Source organism: Zeus faber (genome assembly GCF_960531495.2).
Source record: "Zeus faber genome assembly, chromosome: 3".
Taxonomy (NCBI): Eukaryota; Metazoa; Chordata; class Actinopteri; order Zeiformes; family Zeidae; genus Zeus; species Zeus faber.
In genome coordinates, this window is record NC_137190.1 from 21,238,803 (window position 1) to 21,255,781 (window position 16,979).

The following is a 16,979-nucleotide window of genomic DNA, read 5'->3' on the forward strand; positions in this document are numbered from 1 at the left end:
TACGTGACTATCTGTGTGAATGTTTCAGGAAGTAGACCAGATGGCATTTAAGTAGAGAGAGCACTGATGAAGGTAATGATCCGTCTTGCTGGTTAGAGGTGGTTGCTTTGGGTGATGCGGCTGCAAATGGTTTCAGTTATCGCCTTAAACCCAATAGTGTCCCTCAGTCAGGGCTTTCAGGCAGAAGCTGAGGATGTGTTCAAGTGCCCCTCTTCTTAGGCGCGGGGGCAAGATGGCAATTACCCAAACCAGGAGAGGTTGGCTGGGCCAGGGACAACATCATTGGTGGACTGGATCAGGAATTTGATGACCGGGGATTTTGTTCTGCCAGAGCTCAGAACACAATGGCCTGATGCATTGCATGCTTCCATCTCATTCATGGGCCTTGCTGCTGCATCCCTTCCATTCCACTGCTGCAGACCTCGTCCACCTGTGCTCACAGCTCCTCCTGGACAAGACTGTATATGTCCTTGCCCTGGGCATTGTTGTGCAGGCCTGGGGTACAACCTAGTCCTGCCCTACCATACACAGCTGGTGCTTTGTGCTGCAACTGCCATGGCCTGTATGGCTGCATTGCTTGCTCAACTAGCAGATTTCCTCTCAAAAGTGGTGTGTTGTACATTGTATACCAGAAGGGGCCGGAGTATGCGCGGGTAGAATGCCATGCTGGTAGATGCAGACCCTGAACTTGCCCGGCAGTCCAGATTTGTTGCTGCTACCAGCCACAATGCTGGCTCGCGACTGGTTTCTGGATTGATGTGACTTCCCTCAGATTGACTTTAGAGGTCTTTCTGAGGATTTTGACAACCATTCCACAAGTTATGCCCTCCACAGAAATGCACAACTTCATTCTGTCTATTTCGCACCAGAGACCATGACTTGGCCAGCTTGAAGTAAATTATTGCCTGAGTGATGAGCCTCTCCAGACCCTGGAGGATTCATCTACACCCTGGCACCGATGTGGTTGTTACTGTCAGGTTGGGATGAAGCCTTTGATGGGTTGTCAGATGCCAGCATTTATCAGAGGGCCTCTGCACTTAACCTTTTCCGATTTGATCACCACGTTCATGGCCAGGGCAAAGGGAATCAGTGAAATTGTGTATCCGGCGATGATCCACATCTCCAAATGATGCCATTCAGAAGTTGTGGTCCCAGACGTGACTCTGAATAAATAAAACCATAGGACTTATTGACATTACCGGCTTTCTAAGTATGAATAATTAATGCAATCTGTCATCCTTTCCTAAAACTCCTTTTTATATTACCTTTTAGAGGATGTTTTTAAAATATACTTGTCCAATACATTCTTGAGGTTGTTGTCATGTTACTCCACTGTAGTTAGGAAAACACAAAAACATAGCTTGGAAAAAATAAAAGTTGTACCAGTGGAGCAATTGGAGGCATTTACAGCTGCGGCACATGGTTCTGACCTTTACCTCTGTGATGATCCAGCCCAGGCCCTCACACCACGATTGCATCTGGAGGAAAGGACAGGCTCTAGCAAGCCCTTTGCCTTAAAACACAAACCTCTCAGAAAATGTGGCAACTTAGATCAGTGTTAAAGGATAACTTCACATTTTTTTCTTATTTAAATGTTGGTTCCCGTCATTTATAACTGTTCATATCACAATCTCAGATGAATGCTTGTATTTAAGAAATGTACAGAGCACGGCATATTGAGAAACAGCTTCTTTATGTGCTCAAATGCAGTCCAATGGGTCAAACAAAGACAGTCGTATTTTATACCAAAAACAAAAACGTTTTTTCAGGTTTTGTACTTCCACAAACCAGCTCTTTTGGCAAATATCTTCACTAAGGTAAGAGACGAGAAACAGGAAGTTGTGATTGCGTCTGTAGTCTACTGTGTAAGGTCGGGGATCTACTGCAGAAATGTACAAATGCTTTGTTCTAAACCGTTGTAAACAAAATGTGATATTATTGTTATTCAAAACATGTCAGCAAACGCACCTAGACATATGTGACTAAAATGTGAGCTTCCCATTTTTGAGAAGGAGATTGAACATATTTTTGTAGGTGTAAATGCTGGCTTGGTCAGGAGTGGAAATCAACATTTCACTAATGCCTGAGGTTATTATTATATACAGTATTATTATGGACACATTGTGTGTGTGTGTGTGTGTGTGTGTGTGTGTGTGTGTGTGTGTGTGTGTGTGTGTGTGTGTGTGTGTGTGTGTGCGTGTGCGCGTGCGCGTGCATAAGGGCAGCTGAGATTATTGTATGAGAACAGTGAGTATAGCGTTGGTCACCTATTTGCAAATGATTTACTTGAAAATAGCCTTTTTTTTTTCAGCTGTGGTCTTTTTTTCTCGCTGTGGCTTTAACTCCCCTTCTAACTCCTCCCACCACTTGGCTCTGATAGATCAAGTCTGTATTCACATGCTTATTGGCCGCTGTGCACGGGCTCAGGCTTTAGGCAGTGTTTATGAGAGGAGCCTGCACTGATTCCATGATAAAACCAGATGTTCCCTTACAAGGCTTCAGTCCTCCTTGATGCAACATTCATGTCCAAATCAGGTATACCCTTCCTGTTGCGCTCGGGCCTCCAAACGGGCCTGCTCTTTAACCCTCTTAACTGTATGGTTAACAGGAATAATTGCTGAGAAATGTGGTCATCAAACAGTTGCATTGCATTAACTTGGGAAAGCATGTTGTGCTTGGAATATTGGAAAATAAAGTCCCCAAATCTTTCTGCTAAAGAATCCACTATTTATTTTTAATATCTTATGAGCATGAAAATATTAAATTTGGATAAGATAAGATAACACTTTATTGGGGGTGGGTGGGGGGGACCGGGGTTATGCAACATTTTTCTCTTGGCCTCTGGACAATGTGCTCTTTCTGCTTAGTTTTGATACTTTATTAGTCATTATGGGATGTGTGTAGGTGTATAGGCATGTTTAGGTTTATTCCTCTGAATCCAAAGGATAAACATGTGTCCATGATTGATGGACCATTTACAACGTTTGCTGGCGAGATTCTGAAGAATCTTTAGTCCTCATCCGATAAACACTGTGCGCTTTAAATCAAAATGAGATGACAGCTGTCGTTGAGGAATTGTGTGATTAAGTGTTCTCCGCTCTCCTTTGTTTTCTCAATACTTTGTAAATGAAAGCGATTTGAGAGGTGAATAAAAACATGAAAATGTTCCGGACATGAATCTCTAATCTTAGTTGAGCGCTCATTCCGTTTCTTTTCATAACAATTCCGGGACTGAACTTTTCAGACCATGTAAGAAAAAGCAAAAGGGGTTAAGTGACATAATTTTGCACTCTCGTTACAAAACATAACAAATAAACCATTTAGTATGAAAACATTTTCACAAGTAGCCAAGCCTGAAATATTTACTTCTTTGCCCTTTCATTTCGGCCTCTCTATATGGTCATCTCCCATGACTTACAGGCCTGCAGTTTATAGAACAACAGTGAACAAACAGTCAATTTTCTGCTCTTCCTGAACAAGATAATGGACTATTTTCTTTTCATGGTTCCCCTGGTATTGAGTTCTTTTGTTTCATAGCTCATATCTTAAATGGTGCGTTGATAGACAAAAAGCACACAGAACAAAACACAATACAGCACTTCTCCATGTATGCACGCGTTGCGCGGTGTAAAATCCAGACCGCGGACATTAAACTCCCAGGTGCAGGGCTGGTTATGCAAGGACGAGACAGAGAAGGCTGTCCCGAGGCAGATCTGCTTAGTTATTTTACCCTCATAAACCGCTGCTTCATAAATTTCAGGCAACATATAAAGCCTGACGGGCTGTTGCACAGATCGTACATTCTGTGCGTCACAGGTTTAATGGTCCTATTCATAATTGCTTGTGTTAAAAGTAGATAAACCGAAGACCTTTTTTTTTTTTTTTTTCTTTTTCATGAACGTGCAGATTGGCATATCAAAGCAAGCTAAAATGACTTTGAGGACTATTCAGGGTATCTACAGTGGTGCCCTCAGCCACTTCTCTGCAAAGGTCATGAATGCCTACATGCTTGCCAACCCTCTGCGATGGTTGAACATTGCAAAGACAGGGGTCAACAGAGGATATTGAATGCAGATAAAATGAAGCCTGCATGTAACCGAGCCAAGGCTGGTGGTTTTATTTGCTATATTACAGATTCCAGGAGCATTTTTGATTCTTCTTTTCAGTCCGATTTCTTTATTGATTTTGTTCCTGTTGTATAATCCATCAGGGGAAATAAGCGTAATTTCAAATGTCATTACGTGTTTGAAGTTGTGACATTTTTACTTGAAATACTTATTGCGTCAAGGATTATATTTTGATGAATTGCTGTTGAGTCCCAACACACACAAGAGTCGCCAACATCAAATTACGTCTTTGATTGACAGCATGCCAAAAGGGGTAAAAAAAAACCCACAAAAATAAAAACCTGTTGCTTAGCTATTCAAGAAGCATCTTGCTGGTCAACATTGATGATGGGAATAGGTAGTTTGGTGCTTATATATTCCAATAAGCTTGGCTAAATCCCATCTGATTACCAAACACAGCATATAGCCTAGGAGAAAAAAGGCATGTCTATCTCATGGCTCATTGAATAAATTCGGCTCAAATAAGATAAAACACATAATTCTTTAGCTTTTCACATATATCACGATGAAGTACCAGCTGGTTTGCCCTTTTTGTGCTTATTGGCAGCCATCTAAAGTATAGAGCTTTTGTAGCTGAGTGCAGCCAGAGAGTAGGCCACGTTAGCTGGAAATATGCTATTGTGGGAAAAAGTTCATCATTGACGTACTAGGGTTGACCTTACTTAGATTGTGGTATTTTTGTTGTTCCTGCAAACACGTGTTTGTCATTATGCAGACTCTGCTCTGTCTGGCAGGCAGCCAGCAGCATAACCAGAGTCAATGCTGACAGCTGAGGTGAGATTTTCTTTTCTATGTAATCTCCACATTTTTCATAACGCCCTGTCAGTGACCTCAACTGCATCTATCTCTCAAGTGCAATAGTTAATACTGGAGGCCATTTAGGGGGATTGTCTAGTAATGTGAAGATTGCCGGTTCGATTCCGGGCTCCTGTTGGAATGCTGTAGTATCTTTGAGCAAGATACTTAACCCCTAATTATGAATAATTGTAAGTCACAGGACAAAGTGTCTGCTGGAGGATGATGATGTCATTTATTATCAAAATACATTAACATCCTCAGGATCTGCTGTAGCTACATCCCTTTTGACAGCTTGAGGTCAGAAATCAAACACCTTTTTTTGATCAAGTTAAAAAATGTATAAAGATTATAATAAATAAATACAAATAACTAAGTACAATAAATATGACAAGAAGTCCATCAACAAAGCGTACATCGGGCGATGCAAATTATTTGAGCATACTAGTAAAATTAGTCACAGTACATAAGTCCACCAGAATCGAAATATTCAGTGACATGATTGTTTGACTTAAAACTCATATCAATGGACAAATACCATGAGTAAGTAAGTAAGTGCTTTTTTCAATTTTTTTCTAATAGTCAATCCATTTCACTAATTTCTGTTTTAGAATGTTCTTAGTGGTGAAAGATTGAACTTTCCTTAAAGGGGACCTATTATGCTTTTCCTTATTTATATCTATATTACGCTATGATGTGGGATGTTCATATTAGACGTGGCCAGTGTCAAATAATAAGGTAAACTTCCGACTGCTCTGAACGATCGCTTTCAAAGGTGGGTTTTTTTTTCAACACTCTGCATAAGCTGACGTCAGCTCGTCCGCTGTGCCTTTCTCCAAAAAATCCAATGAAAATAGTGTCTTTATTGAAGATGCATTTATTTTATTCTATTTTGCGACATTTACATAAAACGGAAAAAAAAATCCCCGCGTCTGAGTCCCGGTGCGTCACGGTACGCTTTCCATGTCTCTCACAAGCCTGGAGCACGGCAGCCGAAGTCGGAACAAACTTTTAAATTAGGCCTTGCAGATCTAATACGAGTGGAGATTCAGCAACTGGATTGCTTATTTCAAATTTGTTCAGAAACGGATTTTGTTGGACTGATAAGGTGAAATCAGTGAGAGTTACGGGGTAAATACAACGAAACCAGGAAGCCATGCTCCAACGCCATTGGCTCACAGAACTCGTTGCCTCAGCAGGGTGGCTCCACCCACTGAGAGAGAGCGTCAGGAACACAATGGATTTAGAGGTATGTTAGAATGGCTCTAATGCATAATACGAGTGGTATTTTTTGAAAAAAAAAAACCTTCTAAAACATGTTCTGGGGACCTCAGAGACTTAACTTGTTTAAAAAGGAGCTTAATATGTCGACTTTAACATTTTGTTTTCCAAATATATATATTTGTCTGGAACTAATCATTTTCTATGAGATGTGAGGTGGTTATGCAATGTCAGCCAAGAGTCAAACATAAGAACATCCCGTGCAGCTTTTGGCAAAACATTGTAAATGAATAGGTTTTTTTGTTCTGTATAATGAAAAAATAAAAAATGCTCAGCTTTTTTTGTGCACCTTGTTTGTGTTTGATTCCATGTATATGGAAATGCCTTTGCCAAATAAACAGATTCTGATATTATCTGATAATATTTTGAATGTATTAGTTTAGTGTATTTACTGTAACTATTACTGTAGTGTATTTGCAATACTTTGTAAGATGCCACATTCACTACTAGCTTATCTTCCAATATTTCCAAGGTCTAGAGCTTTTGTTATACATTCGGAAGGAAGTATGCAGTGGTGTGTGGATAGCATGGCAGTTCGGGACCACATGATTGACTGCATCCCGCAAATTAGAAGGGGAGTTATGAGTGCTTCAGTTAGAGCAGAGCTTAGCAGTGTTTCAGCTGCAGAGCTAAAACAAAAAAAAGTTGATGTGGGTTGTGAGCGAGTGTGGTTCTATTTTATTTTTTATTTCGGTGGTAGTGGGATTTGACATACTGCCTTGACGTAAGTCATCAGCAGCATCCAACTGGCCTGTATTCTGCAGGCAGATGGCCCCCCGGCAGAACAGCTGTAAATCAGTAATGCTAGCAACTGCTCACACCCCTGAATGGACATCGGCCAGGCTTTATAGTAGCCCCCAGTGCACGAGCCCACGCTGCAGATGCTCGAACACAAAATCAAATGACTCGCATGCAAAGCTTTAGGCAAGGTGTCATGTAGGCACTGGTTTGCACATTTGTGACTGACAGCCCGTGTGCATACAGAAGGAATTACTAATTGAAGTGTAAAGTGCCTTTTTTGGTGGGGGCCCTTCGCTTGTCAGCATTTAACTAGAGCTCAATTGGTGGAGAAAAACAACAACACTTTGAAGTTGAATGGCCTAATTCAACCACGAGCCACCCACAGTAAAAATAAATGGCCCAATTCTTTGGAAAATGTTTTGTCACTTGATGCATGGGATAAAAATGAGACGGTCGTGGGTATAGACAGAAAAAGGGAGACAATAGGTCAAGACTCAGTCCAGGCTAGGTGTGGCTGTTGTGATTCTTTGGATGCGGCCACACCTGTTATTCTGCTACTTGCATATGTCCAAGTCAGGCCTTTATAGTTGTGTAATGGCCTTCCTGGACTTCCTTCCAAATCCCTTGTCCTCCACTCTCCAGTCCCCTGGCCTTCCCACACCCATGTTTTGGGACCTATCTGTGTCTAACCTGGCTCAGCAAACACAATTTTCCAGCTATTTCTCACAAGGTCATGGACAAGCGCCACCATTCCTGTTCTTAGTTTTCCCCCTTTTGTCGCAGCACTGGTTCTGGTCTGTCCGCCTCTACACGGGGGCCACAGCTGGTTGTCAAATCCACAGCAGACAGCCATGTCTATCTTCTCGGCTACGTCGGGATTCTAGGGAGTGTAACTTGTGTGCAAGTGATGTTTTCCAACACACGGATGTAAACAAATGGGAAGGGTCAAGCAAGCCACACGCTGTGTGGATGTGATGGAACAGGAGTGAGCATGATGGGAATGTGGGCTATGGCAACACTGCGAGCGTCAGGAAACACGCAGCCAGGCCGGTGTCGGCCGCTTCAACATCATTTATCAACATTAGAGGTGTTATGACACCTCTGTGATTGAAATGTAAACCTTATGTATTGTGGGCTTTAGATCCGAATGTCATTTGAAAATGGGGACAAAGCCCAAATTCTAATTTAGAAAATACTATAGCATTAATAACCGAAGATAATGACTAACCATACAACAACAGTGATGTTATCAGTAGATGTCAGTGACTTGGTAAACAATTCGATATTGTTGGAATTAGGTCCTCAAATAATGGGCGGATAAATGTAATATTGGGTATCTGCCTGACAGCAGGCTGAAATAGGGTATTGTTATCAGCCCAATACAAACATCCACAACATTATCCATATCAAGCATGTCAACTTGATGTTCTGCTTTTTTTTTCGGTGTTGGCATGTTGGATGTCTTTATTGAACAAGTGTTGATTATATGTTCGCCGTTATGTTCTAATGACCCAAAACTAACAGTCAATACTATTCAGTAAAATGAATTGTATGGGTCAAAATGATGTGAAAAGAAAATCTTTTTTTGAGGGTCAGGCCTATATCACAATTTTATAGTAGTCTTAAAATCTTAATTTGGGTGTGCCACAAATTCACTGTACATACTTTCTAGTGGGAAACAGAAAATGCAGGAGCTGTTGCTGATTTCTGTGCAGTTCTCAAAAAGCGTGGGAACGGCACAGAAAACTTGAATGTGAGGAAAAGGGGATCCAGACAGTGAAACAGTCAAAGCTAAGTATATTTTTTACACTTGTAACAGTCACTCCGCAGAACAATTCCGTCATCAGGTCCATTTGTCACTCAGCTTCTTTACTTACTTACTTAGAAAATATCTCCAAGTTCGACAAATGAATATTCACCTGGCTATAATTTCATAATTTCTGGATTTAAAAATATCGAAATCCATTAATATTAACTTCAAATTTCTTCAAATAAGGCCCCGCCATGACATTACTCCTTCCTTCTTCAAACACTATTAACGTAAGAAACGGCGTCGACTGGAAAAAAATCTGAATTAGTTGATTGGAAACCCTGCCTGAAACATATTTTGATTTAAATTTCAAGAGTAAATGCCTTGCCTTGAAATGTAATACGTTACTTGATACATCAATTCATTACTTTGAGTATACTAACAATGAAATAAAACGAAAATTTAACCAGAACCCTGGCCAAGACATCCCCTTTTGGTTGAGTCATTCTTTGTTATGATGGCGATCGCGTCCAGCGATACTTTTTGTCCCTTTTTGTGGACCTCGTCCTTTCCGGTGTTTTGGAGCGTGGTGGAGCTTTGTCAAGCTATCAGGAGCTATTGTAATTGGATGTAGACACAGAACAACACCTGGTCAGTGAAGTGCTAAACTAGTTCAAAAACCCAAAGATGACGTTTTCCACAAACCCCCTCTCCCCCCTAGTCAAAGAATTTTCCATGGTCCTGCCAGGTTGCCCTGGCTACACCAGTGAAAGTCCCCTTCAGCCCCCTCGGCTCTTGGCTAACCTCGCTGCCCTGCCTGAGCTCTGGCACGGTGTTCTCTGCCTATAACATAATCCAGTGTGCACTCCTGCCGCCGGCGGGACCTCTGATCTCCTCGGCTTTGTCTCCTGGAACACACTCCCCTCTCAAATCCACACAGTTATTTTTAATCTTTTATATAGAAGAAAAAAAAACGAAATACATTTTTTTTGTATGTATATATATATATATATATATATATATATATATATATATATATATATATATATATATATATTCTTCTTTCCTTTAATATTTGCTCTATTTTACGTAAACGGGGTTTTGCTTGCGTTGGCTTCCTCTCTCCCTCGATGTGTATTCATATGCGTGCGTCTTTGTGTGTGTGTGTGTGCGCGTGAGTGTGTGTGACGGCAAGAGCCCATTCCTCATTATCTGGTTGTGCGTCTGCAGGGAGCTGCTGACGCTGAGTGTGTCGCTGTGGACTGACGTCACCACTGCCCTGCTCCTCGCCATACAAATGCCCTCTGACTGCCAGTGGCAACTTTTCAATGCTCCCCCACCCACATCCACGCATGCACGTACACACACACACACACACACGCACATTCAGTACGCACGCACGCACACACACACACACACACACACACACACACACACACACACACACACACACACGCACGCACACTTATTAGAGTGTTTTCATCAGTCCCAACCCTGACCCCACCTATCACACCACAGTGCAAGAGCCTGGCTAATATGACACACAGGTGTAACTAAGCGCCTGACTAGTAGCTTGCATAGGTTTATTATGGACTCCTGTTTGGGAATATTTAAGAACAGGTTATCTGTAAATAATAAGATTTGTTGGGAACCTCATATAACAGGGTTTGTACAATGTCCTTAAAATGTTATATGAATGTGATTATTTTTTATGTTGTTGTTTAAGGTTGTGTTTGAAACATTTAGGGTAAGTAAATGAACAGCAAATATATAAACAAAATATAAATAATTATTTGTTTATTTATTTAATTATTATAATTATTCCATAATAAATAAGTAGTCATGGTCATTAAGCCATTACTATCATTGACGACATTACAATTTTCCTCTCAGAATTTACGTATGTCATACTAAAGCGCGCTGGACCTGGAAAAAAAAGTTAGATTATGCACTTGGAGCACTCTCCGTGCAAACTGCAATATTAGATTAAGTCGTGCCTTTTTGATGCTATAATCCTGTCAGGGTCAAGCAGGTAACGAAACCAGCACTCGCACTCTGCGCACTTATCCTTCTGTCCAAGATCACCAGCTGCAGCCCTCTCTCGCACATAACTAACACATAACTAATTCACATGCGCATGCAACAGGGCGTGCACGTGACGACGTGACTGTATGTACAGTCACACTGATTCCCAAGGACCGGGCTCCGCTGTTTGTTTGCCGAATCGTAAACGTTTTCTGTCTCAGAAGAACGTTCAAAATTGCCTTGCCTAGATTTCATATTGAGTATGCTGTCATGATGTCCGGACCCTGTGGCCCATACCTGTGAGAGCGGAGAAACGTAATGTTTGACGACGCTTTAAGTGTTTTATTTGTGTTTGTTGCATACTGGAGCTGTGTTTGCAGCTGTTCTAGTCTTTTGTCCCTGATACTTTTGTCCCTCGGAGTGTCCGTGTAGTATTCCTTTTTTTTTTTTATAACACCAGCAAATATAAAAATACTTTTTTCCGTCATTGAAAGATACGCAATCTTGTGACAAAAGACAGGGATTCAATTGGGGGAGGGAAAACGGGCTCCGGCTGGTGACATGTTGATGCAACCCAGGCCTGTGTTTCCTTGGTGGTGAAGAGGCCATCTTGTCAATTCATGTGAGCGCAAACTGCGCTTGGTTTCGCATGTGAAGCTGATCTGTTCCCAGATTATACACAAAACTGTATGTGTCTGTACTGAACGCGTGCATGTCGTGGATTTCGGTTTTGGGTCAGCAGTGTGATCACAATTTCTCACCCTCTCTTCGCGGCGCGTCTGCTCTCTTCCGTGTCATTCCTCTTTCTCCTTTTCTTGCTAAATCACTGCATCACTCCATAAACAAGCCGACGTCCAAAAGCCCTCTCCTCTGCCCCCTCCCCATCCAGTTGCCATGGCGTTTGGAGCATTGTTTGCCGGCCTCTCTGTCGGGTTGCCATGGCAGGGCTTATTTGCCATATTAAATGTTTGGCGGTGTCATACAGTCGCTGATGACAAACACCCAACATCCCACTTTGATCAATGAAACGGGCGCTGATTAGAGTCAAAAGAATGGAGCCACTGATCTGTTTAATGCCCTTAGCTACAGGTTGTACTAGCAGTGGCCAACCTGCAGTCCGAGGGCCGCGTTTGGCCCTGTAGACCTCCACAGTTTGGCCCCGGCAATGGATGGTGAAGAAACATAAGATAGCATTTGATTAATCCCCGGGAGGAAATGCAGGTGTTACTGCAGCGGATTTGACAGTGCAAGTCCAAAAAAAGAGACAATTAAATGTAATAACAAAATACAACATGTACACTAATTAAGATTAATTCAAAATGAATGCATTTAAATATATTTACTATTTTTAATAAGAATGTTTATTTCTCAAATTTTGCCTTTATTTACTACAATTTTGGTAAACACGTTGTTGATTCGAATTTAAAAAAGATCTGTTAATTTGCATACAGTAATACTGTGTTGATCTTTCTCTGCTACATAACAAAATGGGGCATAAATAAGACTTGAAGTACTTGGTGTCACTAAAGAACAGTGAAAACAGCACTGCATTATGGGATAAAAGAGTTCCTAATGGAGCGTCTCTGTATTTGCAGGAACCTGATGGGGTCGAAGTCACTGTCAATATCATAAGAACATATTTGAGTGCATTTTGCACCTTTTTGGTGTGCAGTTGTATCAACTGTCAACTCATAAATAACTATAATACAATCATTATGTTCAAAACAGTTAATGTTTCTCTATGAAGTGTAGGTGGGATTGGTTGAGGCTGCTCTGCCGAGTTGTAAAAAGATTGTTTTCGAGCTGACACACTCAATTTATTTCTCCCCCTTGTGGTGAGGAGTGTGTGTGTGTGTGTGTGTGTGTGTGTGTGTGTGTGTGTGTGTGTGTGTGTGTGTGTGTGTGTGTATGATCTCTTTTAACATCGCAACCTAACGCTCTCATTTAAAACCTGAATGTAGACCAAGAACCCATGAGTCTCCATTAGGATTGTTGGCGTTTTCATTGATACTGTTTATTTCATCATAATATCATCATGTCACATACATTTAATTTGCGCAGTACTGATTTAGCTCTTCATTTTTCCCATGGATTTTTTTATTTCCATTTAAGCACAATCATAATTTATTTTTATTGTCATGCGTGTGTTTTTTTTTCCATGGTGTTGACGACAAGGGTGAAACCAAAGATATTTATTTAATGGTGGGTTGAGCTTCCACCAAGGGGGTCTCACAACGTGTTCCCCCAGGAAAATGTTTTCCAAACAATTTCCAATATAAACGAATTAAAGAATATTGTTCAAATGCTTGAAATACAGTGATTCTATCCCCCTTCGAGGTCACCTACTGCCAATCTCACTATATAGAACATGGTGGGTGTGGTTATTTAGTAACACCATTGCAACCAGTTGTTGCAATAATGCAGAGCTTAAACTTGAACATTTTGACTACGGAAATTAAAGTTTTGAGGTGGGGAGTTTTTCTCATCCACCCTCACCTGAAAATGATCATGGACGGCCCCAAACTCACTTATTAAAACCTTGTCGCTCAGTTGCAAAGAGGCAGCTCGAGTGTTAGGAAATTATTTTGTTTCATCATTGAGTGTGCGAGATTCAAGAGGTTTATTTGTCACATGCAGTGAAATGTCTTTACAACGCACCCGGAGATTATGCACAATAAGTTCCAAACCGAACATAATAGCTTACCTAATTTCCACCTAGCTAACTAACTAAAATGAACTGATTCCTAAAACGTAATGCAGTTAGTAAATAGAATAAAATAAAATAAAGTGAAATCACATGCATTGGGGTGACTGGGCAAACAATTGTTGCAGCAGGGAGCATCATAGACAAATATTAAAGCGGTCATCCGCAAGATAATTTTGTTGGAAAAAATTCCATATTTGTTTCTTTATTTAGCTCGCACTTGAAAAAACATTTAATGCATTTGTGCTATCTCCGTGCTCCTCTTTGTTCTGTTTCCGTTGTTGGTGGTGGGGTCCGCCTTTCCCAGCAAGAATGCACTGATCAGACACACACCGCGGTGAATTTGATAAAGCAGCGTGAACTGTAGTCCGTGGTCTGTCGAGATGGATGAACACTCACAAAAAAGAACATAAAATATATCCCCACCGCCTCAGGCGACCAAGACATATGAGTAGTTTTCAGTAAATGGCAACGAACAGTCACTGGAACATGTTTAAATAATTGTGCAAATAGTTGTGCCCCGTTTGCAAGTGGTGTTCAAGAAGGCACAACAGCTTTACAGGAAATAATATGTAAATACGGATTAACTTGTCAGCGCGTCACTGATGCTCCTTCACTGGTGAACTTGTGCTTGAGCCTTCCCACCCCTCTCTGGTGGGTCGAAAGGCGACTGGCGGTCGGTGCCCCGTGCAACCGTTTAAGTCTCTGACGCAAAAGTGAAATGAAAGTGCAACCCGTGGCTTCAACTCAACGACAAGTAAACTGTAAATCTTCGCTCACAAAGGCTTTGTTCCGCGAGGCTTTGCTCCAATGCGTTGTTTAAACACAGGACTTAGCCCCGGCCTTCCCCCCGGTGTTTTATAATACCACTATGGCGTGTTTTAGCATGGCAAAACAATTATAAAAAAGTCATTAACGAAACTAGTGGCTTCATTTTTTTTTTTTTTTTTTTTTTTTTTTTTTTTAATGGAGGCTACAGTGGGTTTTGGAGCCGGCAACGCGGCTGGTTGAAGATATTTTCAATGCAGCTTTAGCCCATTAAATGGTGCTGCCTACAGTTTTAATGTGTAAGAGCTCCTATTTGGCGACCACAAAAAACAGAAACGCCGGCGATTGACGTAGTTGGGACCAGATAAGATTTCATAACTCTCACAGACATGTCATTGTGGGCGCAGTGGTTTTGCTTTTCTTGTTTCGCGTTGTGAGAGAGAGGCCCATTACGCTCCATCTCTTGAGGTAAACAGCAGAGCTCTCGTAAAAGAGTAAACATCAAACGCTGCAGAAACCCCCACCCCACCCGACGTGAACTCACTTTCTTAACTCTGTCTTTAAAAGCACCTTGGTTTTCTTTTGAAGCCATGAAGCTGGAAGACATCTTTCTGGAAGTCGGGAACAGGTTAAATACTCGGAAATATCTGTCATGCATGCCTGTAAACACACGCGCGCACACACACACACACACACACACACACACACACACACACACACACACACACATCCATCCATACACACACACACGCACACACATCCATCCATGCACACACACACACACACACGCACGCACGCACGCAATCATATTTTTGACTGAGGTGTGTTTTGTTTTTGCAGATGATCTTGTGGGACTGGGACCTGAAACACTGGTACAAACCACAATATCAGGTCAGTAATGGAGGACTGCTTCCCATTTAAAAATGAAAAATTTAAAAAAGAGTCAGGCGGAATAGTGAAAGCCCGCCTTGAGCGGTGAGGATTTGGCCTCTCTGACATTAGTTTGACTTCACGACGCTAAGTTCCTTCCTAGCAATTGATCTACACCTGCTGTCTGTGCTCCATAAGAGCTCAGAGGAAAAGAGGACGTAGATGAGGAAATGTGGAGGAGGAAGAAGAAGAAGAAGAAGGAGAATAAGAAGAAGAGAGACGGAAGAAGAAGGCATGAGAAGGAGGAGGAAAGGCGGGAGAAGAGGAAGAGTTTAAAAACACTTTTATTTAACACACGTGGTATCTACTGATTCCAGTGGCACAAGCACAAAGAACTAGGAGACAATTCAATGAACAAAGCAGTAAACAAATAAATAAATGCAAAGGGTTTCCGCGGCTCCTTAAAAAGTCTACAATCCAATAATCTGCGGCGACCCATTTTAGCTTTTTTTTTGTTTTCTATTTTTTTTTATCCGTCCAAGAGAAGGACACAATCCGCGATCGATTAACTAGTGGAGCCGTTCTCTGGTATTAGGTTAAGGTGTGGTCATGCCCTGCTTCGTCCAGCTTCAGTGGGCAGAGCAACGACTGGCAGCGAGCTGACAGCTTCACGCTGACAAGGGAAGATAGGGCTGCCCCCGACTAATTATTTTCCTAGTCGACTATTAGTCGTCAGTTCAAGCGATTAGTTGACTAATCGTTGCACGTTTTTAATATTTATTTAAGTATTTAAATATATGTTTTTGGGGCTGGGATATAATGTTATAACTTACATTGACAGCACAACACTGTGCGACATTACAGATAAAATGGGTTAGGGTTAACCCTTTAAAATACAATTTGGTTATTGAAGAATGTGATTAACAGTTTCAAATGGTTCTTATAATATATGCAATATTTTTTCGGACTTTTGGACTTGTCGAATAATCAAAGTATGAACTTCCATTTAAAAGTCAGGGAAATTAGTCGTTGGGAACATCCCTATTCTGAATGTGTCGGAACAACCAGCAAGGGAACTGATCCTTTTGTTAATTTATCTGTAACACCAGCACAGTAACTTGTAACCTTTAAAATATGAATTTAATTTATAAGCGCTGTGCGGCATGTACGCATGAAGCGAGCTAAATTAGTTTCAAATTAAAAGCCCTCCAGCATTTCATACACGGGTTCAGCCATATACTGTAGGTTTTAAGGTTACAAAACACAGCTCCTGGAATGGAGTTGGATAGTTTTTTTCCCGCGACCAACCGATAAATAAAAAATCTGGTCGACTGAGATCCTTCTTGTTGAGTCGACTACTTAGGGGCAGCCCAAGCCAAGTTGAGCAGGTTTCGACTTTATGCAAATTAGCAGCGCAGAGCGCTGGGCGACAGCCAATAAGAGGGAAGCTAGCTCTCAATGGCGCTGATCCTTGGAAAATGGATGCTCGGACCACTGCCTATTGTTCATGAATAGACAATTTTTTAGAATAAAAAACGTCTTAAAGGCAAGAGAAAATGGAGAAGAAGAGCGGCAGGAGGAGAAGAAGAAGAAGATGGACAGGATAAGAAGGAGAGAGGCAGGAGCAGAAGAAAAAGAGATGTAGAAGAAATGGAGAGGTAGCAGAAGAAGAAGAGAGGCAGCAGAAGAAGAAGAAGAGAGGCAGGAGCAGAAGAAAAAGAGGTAGAAGAAAAGGAGAGGTAGCAGAAGAAGAAGAGAGGCAGCAGAAGAAGAGAGGTAGCAGAAGAAGAAGAGAGGCAGCAGAAGAAGAGAGGTAGCAGAAGAAGAGACGCAGCAGAAGAAGAAGAAGAGAGGCAGGGGTAGAATAAGAAGAGGTGGTAGGAGAAGAAGAACGGTAGGAGAAGAAGAGAGGTAGCCG

General features: G+C 41.5%; 1 protein-coding gene across 1 annotated transcript in view; it reads left to right on the top strand.

Moving 5' to 3' along the window:
- Positions 1 to 16,979, top strand: part of pde3b (phosphodiesterase 3B) — a gene marked incomplete at both ends in the record, with an annotated part of 46,883 nt that overhangs the window by 14,212 nt on the left and 15,692 nt on the right. The window contains one exon of the mRNA XM_079997279.1: positions 15,032 to 15,082. Within this exon, the coding sequence (XP_079853405.1) occupies positions 15,032 to 15,082 (51 nt within the window). The remainder of the gene's footprint in view (positions 1 to 15,031; positions 15,083 to 16,979) is intronic.